Consider the following 14315-nt stretch of genomic DNA (forward strand, 5'->3'; position numbering starts at 1 on the left):
CAGACTAGGACCCAGTCAGACTGGGATCTAGTCAGACTGGGACCCCGTCAGACTGGGATCTAGTCAGACTGGGACCCTGTGAGACTGGAACCCAGTCAGACTGAAACCCAGTCAGACTGGAACCCAGTCAGATTGGAATCTAGTCAGACTGTGACCCTGTGAGACTGGAACCCAGTCAGACTGGAATCTAGTCAGACTGGAACCCAGTCAGACTGGAATCTAGTCAGACTGGAATCTAGTAGGACTGGAACCCAGTCAGACTGGGACCCAGTCAGACTGGAGCCTAGTCAGACTAGGACCCAGTCAGACTGGGATCTAGTCAGACTGGGACCCCGTCAGACTGGGATCTAGTCAGACTGGGACCCTGTGAGACTGGAACCCAGTCAGACTGGAACCCAATCAGACTGGAATCTAGTCAGGCTGGAATCTAGTCAGACGAACCCAGTCAGACTGGAACCTAGTCAGACTGGGATTTAGTCAGACTGGGACCCCGTCAGACTGAAACCTAGTCAGACTGGCACCCACTCAGACTGGGACCCCGTCAGACTGGGACCCCGTCAGACTGGGACCCAGTCAGACTGGGATCTAGTCAGACTGGAACCCAGTCAGACTGGGATCTAGTCAGACTGGGATCTAGTCAGACTAGATCCCAGTCTGACTAGGTTCCAGTCTGACTAGATTCCAGTCTGACTAGATCCCAGTCTGACTGGGTCCCAGTTTGACGGGGTCCCAGCCTGACTAGATCCCAGTCTGACGGTGTCCCAGTCTGTTTCCACTGATCTTCAGTCCAGTTCTTGGTTCATGTGACCTTTTCTGGCTTCCTGACTGTCACGTTTCCATGGAGACCGTTTCTGACGAGGCCTCGGCCAACAGATCAGCTGAAGGTCCAGATGCATCTCTCAGGTCCTGGTTCTGGTCTCCTGACAGCAGGTCCAGACCGGAGCTACGCCACGTCTGGTCCAACAGTTTTGGCTGATGAAGGTCTCTGCTGGTCAGACGGAACCAGAACCATTCAGAACCGCTGCTCTCCGAGCTTCAGCAGCGTTCCCTTCCAGTCAGAGCCAGCTCCAGCTGGATCTGAGCCGGAGAACATCTGGAAGCCTCTCCATGGAGACAGGATGGTGAGGAAGAAACCATAGCAACCAGTAAAAAGTCACTCAGAGCTTTATTCACATAAAACCAGTAAAACCAGTAAGTTTCATGTAAAAAGTTGCATCAGTAAAAACATCAAATAAAAACGTCCTGCTGCTGAGGCTCATCTGAACAGGCCCACCTTCTTCTTCTTTGGTTTGGAGGAAGGTCGCTGTGCGTGTTCGGACGGGACCGGCTGTGGGAAAAAAACAGTTCTATGTGAGCCGTTTCCGGGTTTCAGACCCTCATCCTGGTTTTCTGCTTAAAACCACACAATCTACCTGCTGTGTTGCTGGTCCGGATATCTCCACTGGACTCCTCTGGTCCTGGTTCCCGTCTTCTGCTGGATCGGAGTCGGCCGATACAACATCTGGTCACAAACAAACAGTGTTGACTTACACGTATGAACCTGTTTGTATCAGGATACATGAGGCGTTCTCACAGCGGAACCACTAAACAACCAACCGCCAGGACCCTCCCCAGCGTCAGGAACCCCACCCCCCCACACCGCCATGGATCCCCACACCGCCATGGATCCCCACACCGCCAGGACCCTACCCCCCCACCATCATGGTGCCCCCACACCGCCAGGGCCCCACCCCCCCACCATCATGGTGCCCCCACACCGCCAGGACCCCACCCCCCCACCATCATGGTGCCCCCACACCACCATGGACCCCCACACCACCATGGTGCCCCACATTTCCAGGAGCCCCGATCTGGAAATGACTGCTGTATAATGATTAATAACGATTGCATATAATAAATAAAGAGATGTTATTGTAGAATTGTGGAGGACATTGTTTGAAAAGTTTTGGCTTATAACTCAACGGTCACCCAACGACGGCCCGACGACGGCCTGGGAACTGTCTTTTAGACCACATAGAAAACATTTCCTGCATGCTTCCAGGTTTTCAACAGAATTTCATCATCTCATTTTCTTTACACTTTTACCCAACTTTATTAACACGGTGACCCAAAATGCACCAAAATATTAACATAAAACTTAGGGAAAAAAAACTCTGAAAAAACATGTTTGTATTTGTTAAATATGAAAATAATTTTCATAAAAAAATAATTTTCATGCAGACGGCATCACCATCCCAGTTTAAACTCAGATAAATATGTTCTCGCATGTTCTCAGATATGTTTTCATCTGTTCTCATCTGTTTTTATCTGGTTCCATGTGGTTTTACCTGTTTTCATCTGTTCTCATCTGGTTCCATCTGGTTCCATCTGGTTCAATCTGGTTCAATCTGGTTCAATCTGGTTTTATCTGGTTCCACCTGGTTCCATCTGGTTTTATCTGGTTTTACCCGTTTTCATCTGTTCTCATCTGGTTCCACCTGGTTTTATCTGGTTCCATCTGGTTTTATCTGGTTTTACCCGTTTTCATCTGTTCTCATCTGGTTCCATCTGGTTTTATCTGGTTCCATCTGGTTTTATCTGGTTCCACCTGGTTTTATCTGGTTCCATCTGGTTTTATCTGGTTTTACCCGTTTTCATCTGTTCTCATCTGGTTCCATCTGGTTTTATCTGGTTCCATCTGTTCTCATCTGGTTCCATCTGGTTTTATCTGGTTCCATCTGTTCTCATCTGGTTCCATCTGGTTTTATCTGGTTCCATCTGTTCTCATCTGGTTCCATCTGGTTTTATCTGGTTCCATCTGGTTTTATCTGGTTCCATCTGGTTTCATCTGGTTTTATCTGGATTTATCTGGATTTATCTGGTTTTACCCATTTTCATCTGTTCTCATCTGGTTCCAACTGGTTTTATCTGGTTCCATCTGGTTTTATCTGGTTCCATCTGGTTTATCTGGTTTCATCTGGTTTTACCCGTTTTCATCTGTTCTCATCTGGTTCCATCTGGTTTTATCTGGTTCCATCTGGTTTTATCTGGTTTTATCTGGTTCCATCTGGTTTCATTTGGTTTTATCTGGTTTTACCCATTTTCATCCGTTCTCATCTGGTTTTATCTGGTTCCATCTGGTTTTATCTGGTTCCATCTGGTTTTATCTGGTTCCATCTGTTTTATCTTGTTCCATCTGGTTTTATCTGGTTCCATCTGTTTTATCTGGTTCCATCTGGTTTTATCTGGTTCCATCTGGTTTTATCTGGTTCCATCTGTTTTATCTGGTTCCATCTGTTTTATCTGGTTCCATCTGTTTTTATCTGGTTCCATCTGGTTTTATCTGGTTCCATCTGTTTTATCTGGTTCCATCTTGCTTTATCTGGTTCCATCTGTTTTATCTGGTTCCATCTGGTTTTATCTGGTTCCATCGGTTTTATCTGGTTCCATCTGTTTTATCTGATTCTATCTGTATTATCTGGTTCCATCTGTTTTATCTGGTTCCATCTGGTTTTATCTGGTTCCATCTGGTTTTATCTGGTTCCATCTGGTTTTATCTGGTTCCATCGGTTTTATCTGGTTCCATCTGGTTTTATCTGGTTCCATCTTGCTTTATCTGGTTCCATCTGTTTTATCTGGTTCCATCTGGTTTTATCTGGTTCCATCGGTTTTATCTGGTTCCATCTGTTTTATCTGATTCTGTTTTATCTGGTTCCATCTGTTTTATCTGGTTCCATCTGGTTTTATCTGGTTCCATCTGTTTTATCTGGTTCCATCTGTTTTATCTGGTTCCATCTGTTTTATCTGGTTCCATCTGATTTTATCTGGTTCCATCTGGTTTTATCTGGTTCCATCTGATTTTATCTGGTTCCATCTGGTTTTATCTGGTTCCATCTGGTTTTATCTGGTTCCATCTGTTTTCATCTGGTTTTACCTGCTTTCATGTTATTTTATCTGGTTTCATCTGGTTCAGTCTGGTTTAGTCTGATTTAATCTGGTGTATTCTGGCTGAATGAAGTGAAATAAACTTAGCTGGTCCTGACGAGAACATCAGTTTCTCAGACAAGGAACCATAACTCACCAGGGGATGAGTTGGCGGCTGGTTCCGTGGCAACGTGCTGGTCTTCCTCCGACAGTTTGCGTTTAGGTGCGGCCCTGCAAGCGATAGCAGCAGTGTAAAGCTTTTGGAGGTCGGGGTTGAAGCCCTGAGCGTCGGAGAGTTCAGACCAGAGCAGAGGAAGATTCTGACAGGAGCAGAAGAAACACTGAGTTAAGTTGGAGGAATAACCCATCTATGATGGAGATGGAGGCAGAATAAAGATTAGATAAATCACTCAGAGGAATCAGCTGTGAGTCTCTCCAATGGAAAGATGGACAGACACAGAGGCAAGGAGGGTGAAGTGTCTGGCCATGACGACGGCAGAGAGGGACTCACACCATTAAACAACCTGCTCTGAGCCACTGACATGGCACAGTTAGTTCCAGAAAAATGTTCCTCAGACTTTTAAGATCCCACAATCTACATGTATGATATCATCAATCACTGCAGAGAGTCAGAAGGAATCTCTGTAAGCATGGGATAAGGTTGGATGCTGGTGATCTTCTGCATTAAGAGCAGTTATGTTTCTCAATTGGAAATCAAGTGAAATCACTCAGAAAGGCTTTCAGAGATGTCCCCTGATCCTCGATATGTTCATTCAGTGAAAAGACGTTTTAGAGACAATGAATCCTTTAAAATCCAGCGGGTTTGTTAGTTTACAGCTGCAGGAGTCACATCTCTGACTTATGATGGAGGGAATGATGGGGTTTTTAAGGTGTAAAGGGGGGGGGGGGGATTTGGGGGGTTAGGCCAATAACGGGTAATGAGGAGTAAGATGGAGGGTTGATCAGACAATGTGATAGAGAGGTGTGATGGGGAGGTATAATGGAGAGTTGACGGGGAGGTATGATGAAGTGTGATGGGGAGGTATAATGGGGGTGTGATGGGGGTGTGATGGAGAGGTATGGTGGGGGTGTGATGGGGAGGTATGGTGGGGGTGTGATGGGGAGGTATGGTGGGGGTGTGATGGGGAGGTATGATGGGGGTGTGATGGGTGTGTGATGGGGTGTGATGGGGCGGTATAATGGGGGTGTGATGGGAGGTATAATGGGGATGTGATGGGGAGGTATGATGAGGGTGTAATGGGGGTGTGATGGAGAGTGGTTGGGGAGGTATGATGGGTGTGTGATGGGGAGGTATGATGGGGGTGTGATGGAGAGGTATGGTGGGGGTGTGATGGGGAGGTATGATGGGTGTGTGATGGGGTGTGATGGGGCGGTATAATGGGGATTTGATGGGGAGGTATGATGGGGGTGTAATGTGGGTGTGATGGAGAGTGGATGGGGAGGTATGATGGGGGTGTGACGGGGAGGTATTATAGGGGGTGTGATGGGGAAGTATAATGGGGGTGTGATGGGGAGGTATGGTAGGGGTATGATGGGGTGTGATGGAGAGGTATAATGGGGGTGTGATGGGGAGGTATAATGGGGGTGTGATGGAGTTGATGGGGAGGTATGATGGGGTGTGATGGGGAGGTATGATGGGGGTGTGATGGGGAGGTATTATGGGGGGTGTGATGGGGAGGTATGGCGGGGGTGTAATGGGGGTGTGATGGAGAGTGGTTGGGGAGGTATGATGGGTGTGTGATGGGGAGGTATGATGGGGGTGTGACGGGGAGGTATTATTGGGGGTGTGATGGGGAGGTATGATGGGGGGTGTGATGGGGAGGTATGGTGGGGGTGTGATGGGGAGGTATGATGGGGAGGTATGATGGGGGTGTGATTGGTAGGTATGATGGGTGTGTGGTGGGGTGTGATGGGGCGGTATAACGGGGATGTGATGGGGAGGTATGATGGGGGTGTGATGGGGAGGTATGGTGGGGGTGTGATGGGGAGGTATGATGGGGTGTGATGGGGAGGTATGATGGGGGTGTAATGGGGGTGTGATGGAGAGTGGATGGGGCGGTATGATGGGGTGTGATGGGGAGGTATGATGGGGGTGTAATGGGGGTGTGATGGAGAGTGGATGGGGCGGTATGATGGGTGTGTGATGGGGAGGTATGATGGGGTGTGATGGGGAGGTATGACGGGGGGTGTGATGGGGAGGTATGACGGGGGGTGTGATGGGGAGGTATGATGGGGTGTGATGGGGGTGTGATGGGGAGGTATGACGGGGGGTGTGATGGGGAGGTATGACGGGGTGTGATGGGGTTGTGATGGGGAGGTATGACGGGGGTGTGATGGGGAGGTATGACGGGGGGTGTGATGGGGAGGTATGACGGGGGGTGTGATGGGGAGGTATGATGGGGTGTGATGGGGGTGTGATGGGGAGGTATGACGGGGGGTGTGATGGGGAGGTATGACGGGGTGTGATGGGGTTGTGATGGGGAGGTATGACGGGGGTGTGATGGGGAGGTATGACGGGGGGTGTGATGGGGAGGTATGACGGGGGGTGTGATGGGGAGGTGTGATGGGGTGTGATGGGGGTGTGATGGGGAGGTATGATGGGGTGTGATGGGGGTGTGATGGGGAGGTATGACGGGGTGTGATGGGGAGGTATGACGGGGGTTGTGATGGGGAGGTGTGATGGGGTGTGATGGGGGTGTGATGGGGAGGTATGATGGGGTGTGATGGGGGTGTGATGGGGAGGTATGACGGGGGTGTGATGGGGAGGTATGACGGGGGTTGTGATGGGGAGGTATGACGGGGTGTGATGGGGAGGTATGACGGGGTGTGATGGGGTTGTGATGGGGAGGTATGACGGGGGTTGTGATGGGGAGGTATGACGGGGTGTGATGGGGTTGTGATGGGGAGGTATGACGGGGGTGTGATGGGGAGGTATGACGGGGGGTGTGATGGGGAGGTATGACGGGGGGTGTGATGGGGAGGTATGATGGGGTGTGATGGGGGTGTGATGGGGAGGTATGACGGGGGTGTGATGGGGAGGTATGACGGGGTGTGATGGGGTTGTGATGGGGAGGTATGACGGGGGTGTGATGGGGAGGTATGACGGGGGGTGTGATGGGGAGGTATGACGGGGGGTGTGATGGGGAGGTATGATGGGGTGTGATGGGGAGGTATGACGGGGGTGTGATGGGGAGGTATGACGGGGTGTGATGGGGTTGTGATGGGGAGGTATGACGGGGGTGTGATGGGGAGGTATGACGGGGGGTGTGATGGGGAGGTATGATGGGGAGGTATGACGGGGGGTGTGATGGGGAGGTATGATGGGGTGTGATGGGGGTGTGATGGGGAGGTATGATGGGGTGTGATGGGGAGGTATGATGGGGGTGTAATGGGGGTGTGATGGAGAGTGGATGGGGCGGTATGATGGGGTGTGATGGGGAGGTATGATGGGGGTGTAATGGGGGTGTGATGGAGAGTGGATGGGGCGGTATGATGGGTGTGTGATGGGGAGGTATGATGGGGTGTGATGGGGAGGTATGACGGGGGGTGTGATGGGGAGGTATGACGGGGGGTGTGATGGGGAGGTATGACGGGGGGTGTGATGGGGAGGTATGATGGGGTGTGATGGGGGTGTGATGGGGAGGTATGACGGGGGGTGTGATGGGGAGGTATGACGGGGGGTGTGATGGGGAGGTATGACGGGGTGTGATGGGGAGGTATGACGGGGTGTGATGGGGTTGTGATGGGGAGGTATGACGGGGGTGTGATGGGGAGGTATGACGGGGTGTGTGATGGGGAGGTATGATGGGGAGGTATGACGGGGGGTGATGGGGAGGTATGACGGGGGGTGTGATGGGGAGGTATGATGGGGTGTGATGGGGGTGTGATGGGGAGGTATGACGGGGTGTGATGGGGAGGTATGATGGGGTGTGACGGGGGTGTGATTGGGAGGTATGACGGGGTGTGATGGGGAGGTGTGATGGGGGTGTGATGGGGAGGTATGATGGGGTGTGATGGGGAGGTATGATGGGGTGTGATGGGGAGGTATGATGGGGTGTGATGGGGAGGTATGATGGGGTGTGATGGGGGTGTGATGGGGAGGTATGACGGGGTGTGATGGGGAGGTATGACGGGGTGTGATGGGGGTGTGATGGGGAGGTATGACGGGGTGTGATGGGGGTGTGATGGGGAGGTATGACGGGGTGTGATGGGGAGGTATGACGGGGTGTGACGGGGTGTGATGGGGAGGTATGATGGGGTGTGATGGGGGTGTGATGGGGAGGTATGACGGGGTGTGATGGGGAGGTATGATGGGGTGTGATGGGGGTGTGATGGGGAGGTATGACGGGGTGTGATGGGGAGGTATGACGGGGTGTGATGGGGGTGTGATGGGGAGGTATGACGGGGTGTGATGGGGAGGTATGACGGGGTGTGATGGGGGTGTGATGGGGAGGTATGACGGGGTGTGATGGGGGTGTGATGGGGAGGTATGACGGGGTGTGATGGGGAGGTATGATGGGGTGTGATGGGGGTGTGATGGGGAGGTATGACGGGGTGTGATGGGGAGGTATGATGGGGTGTGATGGGGGTGTGATGGGGAGGTATGACGGGGTGTGATGGGGAGGTATGACGGGGTGTGATGGGGAGGTATGACGGGGTGTGATGGGGGTGTGATGGGGAGGTATGACGGGGTGTGATGGGGAGGTATGATGGGGTGTGATGGGGGTGTGATGGGGAGGTATGACGGGGTGTGATGGGGAGGTATGACGGGGTGTGATGGGGGTGTGATGGGGAGGTATGACGGGGTGTGATGGGGAGGTATGACGGGGTGTGATGGGGGTGTGATGGGGAGGTATGACGGGGTGTGATGGGGGTGTGATGGGGAGGTATGACGGGGTGTGATGGGGAGGTATGATGGGGTGTGATGGGGGTGTGATGGGGAGGTATGACGGGGTGTGATGGGGAGGTATGATGGGGTGTGATGGGGGTGTGATGGGGAGGTATGACGGGGTGTGATGGGGAGGTATGACGGGGTGTGATGGGGGTGTGATGGGGAGGTATGACGGGGTGTGATGGGGAGGTATGATGGGGTGTGATGGGGAGGTATGACGGGGTGTGATGGGGAGGTATGACGGGGTGTGATGGTGGGCTGCTGCTACGATAACCATTTAATTACAGCTGCACTCGTGACTCCAGCTGAAGCAGAAACGTGTAACAGCAGCCCAGCGGGTTAGATATGGCTGCAGGTCAGATCCTGTGACATTATGCGAAGCCATGGCCAGCGTGTAGAAAAACACTCTTTTTTCCTCTCTCTCTGATGAAGAGGACAAACTCTCCAAATTAGCTCCTCAAATATTGACCAGGAGAAACTGGTGGTCTCCTGCTCGCTGACAGGGCAGAGGGGCTCCTAAACACACTTTGGTCTGGTTTCACATTGATTTATTTTTGTTATTTGTTTGTTTAAATACCGTAAAAATAAATGTATGCGCTGGTGAGGCTTGGTTCTGCTTTGGGCACAGAGAAACCAATGTGTCTGAGGGGGAAAAGAAAGCAGCAGAAAGCAGACCTTATTCTCTCTTTATTCACCCTTCCTCCTTCCCTCTGGCCGCCAGCAGCTCACTTCACATCATTTGATGTGAAATGTTGAACTCAGTTTGTTGGATCCGGCTGCCCTGAAGCAGTAAGTCAACGGTACATCTGATAGCCTGATGGACTTCATCTGTCTGGAAGGATGTGGAACCAAATCATTTTGTGGTATTCTATAGTCAGAAAGTTTCCAAAAATATGTCTCAATCTTGTAAACGGAGACTATGTCCATACTGCAGGGGAAGTATTTGTCCTGGAAGCTTCTCTGAAGAAGAAACTGCAGAAGCAGAAGAAACAGAATAACTTGTTGTAAACCTTTCATAGACATGGTAACCCTGCAGAGATGAAGTCCCTTCAGCCTCTCGCGGGTCTTGCCGAGGTCTCCCAAGGGAGATGTCCAGGAGACATCCTATCCAGATATCTGATCCACTTCATGTAGTGCTTCAGGATGTGGAGGAGCAGCTGTACTACTCTGATCTCCCCATGAGCAAGCTTATTATCCAATTTCTAAGGGAGAATCCAGACCCTCAATACCAGTACCCCCCCTCCTAGAAATTCTGTTTATAAAAGTTATGGTGATGTCCTCCCAACTTGTTTCTTTTTGGACAAATTAGCTGTGATCAGTGGTGAATGCTGCACCTGCAGAGGTGGTAATGTTTAAACGTATAAAACCTGTTCTGGCTAGTCTCGCTCTGTGGGCAGCCATTACCTCCACCTGGTAGCTACAACTCTTTAAGGTTTGTTTTTGTATCTTTGTACAACATACACACATAATGTCACTTCATCATGGCAATTCCCTTCTGACATTCCACACACCACTTTTGTTTTTGTTAACTTTTTTAATGAACTTAATGGAGGATACATATTTTCATTGTGTGGACTCTATTGTCACCACTTTGAGCCAAGTTGGTAACAAATGGGGGCTTGTCTGGGAGAATAAACATTAACAGAACCCTTTTAGTTTTTGTTGGTTGGTGTTTTGTTTGGTGCCAGATATATGATTTTCACTGTTTAACTTTATGCTTCGTGAACAGATGCACAGCAGAGTTACCAGTGGGGAGTTTTTATTTTTGGCTTCTGTTGCTAGTTTTACATGGTGAGATTCATAGACAAGTGCGTGGTGGGACAAACTTTTCAAGTAGGCTGCTGAAATGTGGTCTGGGTGACTGAAGTACATTGTTTGTTTAGTTTGTTTTTTTGGATAGTTGTTTCTGAATTGCAGTCACAGCAGTTGTCTCAGGTACATAAATTTATGGATAAGTCACTCCTGGGTAGGCAGTTAGCCTGGGCAAAGTCTGCTCCCACAGTGTGGTCTTGGTAGAGCGCAGGTAGCCTATTGTTTGTGGCATTTGTTGTATTACGTTTTGGTAAAGAGGCTATTGGTGGTGTTATGGTTACTGTGTGAAGGCTCTCAAAAAATACAGTTGCTTGTTCTTTCAGAGCATTTCAAGTTTGACTGTTCAAAGCAATCGCACAAGGAAACCATTTTTCCATGATGAAACGGCACTTATTGAAACAGAGTGTACTTACTGAAGATGTTTCTGATATTATGGCTTAAAAATGGTCCCACTGATTTTACAGATTTTAGTTTTTTGGGTCCATATTCTGTAGTCTGGCAGGTTTTGGATCACAGTTATGTGGTTGCCACCCACAGCTGTAGGGACACAACAAGGGATTAGAGAATGTGATGACTGACGCATTATCTAGGGCTTTGCCTTAGTGATGTGCTGGTCAATTCTGTTAGCCAACTTTGCTTCCTACAGGTACCAAAGTTCTTGGGGACAATGGTAGGGGCTGTTAACAGGACAATCTGAGACAAAAGACAGCTTTGGAAGAATCCAAACCTGACCAGAAACAAATCCAGCTTATTGTCGACCAAGCTCTGGCACTGTCCGACAGAGACTGGACTGTTTTACCAGAAGGTCGGGGGCAGTAACTATCCTCACGTCCACCCAGAGTCTTTGGAGCAATTCCAGAGTGGAAGAGAGTCCAACCCTTCTAACGCAGACTGGGTTCCAGAATCTAACTGTGCAAACCTAGATCTGGTGCAAAACATCAGCCTCCTTCCCCACCAAAGAGACATTTCAGATCCCTAAAACCAGCTTCTGTAGCTTAGGACCAGACTGCCAAGGTCCTCCCCTTGGACCGCAAGTTTGCAGTGCATCCAACCTCTGTGCTCCCCCTCCCCAGAGGTGGTGAGGCCATGGAGGTGAGTCTGTTAACATCTTAGATGTATGTTAGCAGACCCCCTGACTTTCACCTACGGAACTGTGTTCAGTCTGGATGTCGTCATTTTAAGCAACTACGCCGATGTATCCAGCAGTCATCCTCTAACCCGTCAGCTGTTACATGCTCCGTGCCATACGCTAGGGCACGTGCTAGAGCCTAAAAGTGGCTCAGACAGCTCAGCAATGACGTGGGATTTAACGTGAAGCTCTGTACATCTCAGTGTTCCTCTTATATCATCACCAACTCGTAAAAATGGAAATGAAAGCTGCTTGGTGCAGCTCGCTGTGCAGCGGGGTTCCATACCATCCCTCCGTCTGTCAGGGTGTGAACGGTGATGAGAGGGTAGTTAGCTGCTGCCAACCGGAGACAAAATCCCAGATTACAGCAGGCGAATGATCTATCGCTCAGTGATTCTCTGGAAAGTTCCTCCCTGCTCCTAAAACAGAGCAAAGTCCACCAACAACCAGAGGAGGAGACGCTCACCTGGTGGCCACGCCTCCAACCCCGCTTACTGGCCCCGCCTCCTGGCCCGCAGCAGAGCATCATGTGGAGAGGACGGGGCTGGAGAGCTGCCTGCTATTATTAGCAGGTAAACAGCTCTGATTTTAGATGGGCTGCTGCTGCATTTGAAGTCTGGGGGGGGGTCTGGTGCCAGGGAGTCTCCTCCTCATCCTCACTTCATGTTTACTCTTCCTCGTTTTCTGTCAACGAGACCTCAGCTTCCAGTCCCAATCAGAGAAGAACATGCCACCATTTTCTACAGAAGATCTCTGAGGTTGGGACACAGGAACGTTTCTGTCACACAGGAGGAGGATGGAAACACGACTTTTCTCTCTGCCAGACACTCTTCAGCAGATTCATGTCGGTTTTAATCTAAAAGTTTCCTTCAAGCGTCTGTAGAAGCTTCAGAGACGGTCAGAGCCTTTTCAGACAGTCAATACTGAGGCTGGCGCCGACAGACGTTTCTTTGATCAGCTGATAGGGAACAACCACGCACGGACATATATGCTTAATGAAAGCGTATGTATGACGTACAAGTTGATAGCCAGGATGCATAGCAGAGACACGTCCTGGTACCAAGGTCTTTTTTTTTATTATTCTGTAGCCTGTTCACCCAAATAGCTCTTCCTCCTCCAATCTTAAGGTCCATTTCTGCTGGACACAGAAGACGGACACGCAGGAGACGGAGAAAACTGTTAATTTGGTTCGTTTTCAGGGAGCTTAGCTATCCGTCACATGACGCAGAAAACTGGAGCGATACCACTGGAAACCACGGGGGGAGCGTTGAGTTGTATAGCCGACACAACCAGAGAAAGGAACAAACCAGAGGAAGAAGAAGACAACTCAGAAACTACTAAATAAAAATGGTTTCCTTCTTATGGTTAAAAACGTTCTAGCGGCGCGTTATCGCTACCAACCAGTGTCAGAACATGGAAGCGAACTCCGAAGTCAGCACTGCCCACTAGTGGATGAACTGACATGTTAAAGATGGAAGCGTTTGAAAAGGATGTCCACGATTACGGAGGTAAGGAGCAGAAATGGGGCTTTACACGTCACATTCACGAATAAGGCTGAACAGCTGATAAACACGTCGCAGGAAGGAGTTTCAGGACAAATCCCAACAGTCTGCTGGTTGGATACATGCAGGAGGAAGTCATTCCAGCTGTATTCCATCAACCCGATCCCATCAATGATCCGCCCGCCGGCTGTCTGCCGACGTTAACCTGAAAGGAAGTGACGTGAAGGAAAAACGGAAATGTGTTGGTTGGATGGTGGAAAGAACGAGGCTGGTTAAAGGAAGAGGTGGATGTCCTCGTCTGAAGGCAAGGCGAGACGGAGACACGGAGGACGTTTCTGGTACTAAAAAATACATGATGATACAGGATGTCACTGTTGTTGGTAAAAATCCCTTTAAGATGCAGAATGAAAGAGCACCAAACTTCTGTAAGCTACCTGAAGACGAGGACAACCAGGACAGGTGGAAAAACACATGTATGACGACATACACACACCTGTACCAGTATGTATAATACACACAGCTGCCAACGATGCTAAACATGTGTAAGTACTTTTATAGATTATATTTGCATCAGTCTACATCACTGAATGACAACACGGACTCAGTGGGAGACAACAGTGCTTCACTGCAGGACTACTGACCCCCCCCACTGCAGCGATGACAGTGATTTAATACAAACAGACAACACTGTCATGACGGGACACATGCATGGTATGTAGTAAAAACAGGCTTTAAATAAATCCCATGATCCTCTCTGCTCTGGCATCATCCACACCTTGGCTTCATTTACCTTTCACCTGCTCCGAGTGACCGCTCGCTGTCGTCACGTCTCCCTTCAGACCGATGACACAGGAAGCTGCTAATCTGGGCCTGAAGCCACCACAGCAGTCCCAGTAAAGTCCCAGTTTCAGCCCAGTGGCATCGCGCAGTCGGCACTGGGCCACAACCAGACTTCTTAATGCACTGGGTCACAACCAGACTTCTTAATGCACTGGGCCACAACCACACTTCTTAATGCACTGGGCCACAACCACACTTCTTAATGCACTGGGCCACA

The 14315-nt window shown here is 50.0% G+C and overlaps 1 protein-coding gene across 1 annotated transcript in view; it reads right to left on the minus strand.

Moving 5' to 3' along the window:
• Positions 1–1212: 1212 nt before the first annotated feature.
• The window catches only part of nhej1 (nonhomologous end-joining factor 1), a 35844-nt gene continuing 22741 nt past the window's right edge, over positions 1213–14315 (minus strand). Inside the window, exons 6-8 of the mRNA XM_079264010.1 lie at positions 4061–4223; positions 1413–1501; positions 1213–1327 (exon numbers count right to left, since the gene is read on the minus strand). Coding sequence (XP_079120136.1) covers positions 1256–1327; positions 1413–1501; positions 4061–4223 — 324 coding nt within the window. The 3' untranslated portion in view covers positions 1213–1255. The remainder of the gene's footprint in view (positions 1328–1412; positions 1502–4060; positions 4224–14315) is intronic.

The sequence above is a fragment of the Telmatherina bonti genome, assembly GCF_933228915.1.
Source record: "Telmatherina bonti genome assembly, chromosome: 24".
In the NCBI taxonomy this organism is placed as follows: Eukaryota; Metazoa; Chordata; class Actinopteri; order Atheriniformes; family Telmatherinidae; genus Telmatherina; species Telmatherina bonti.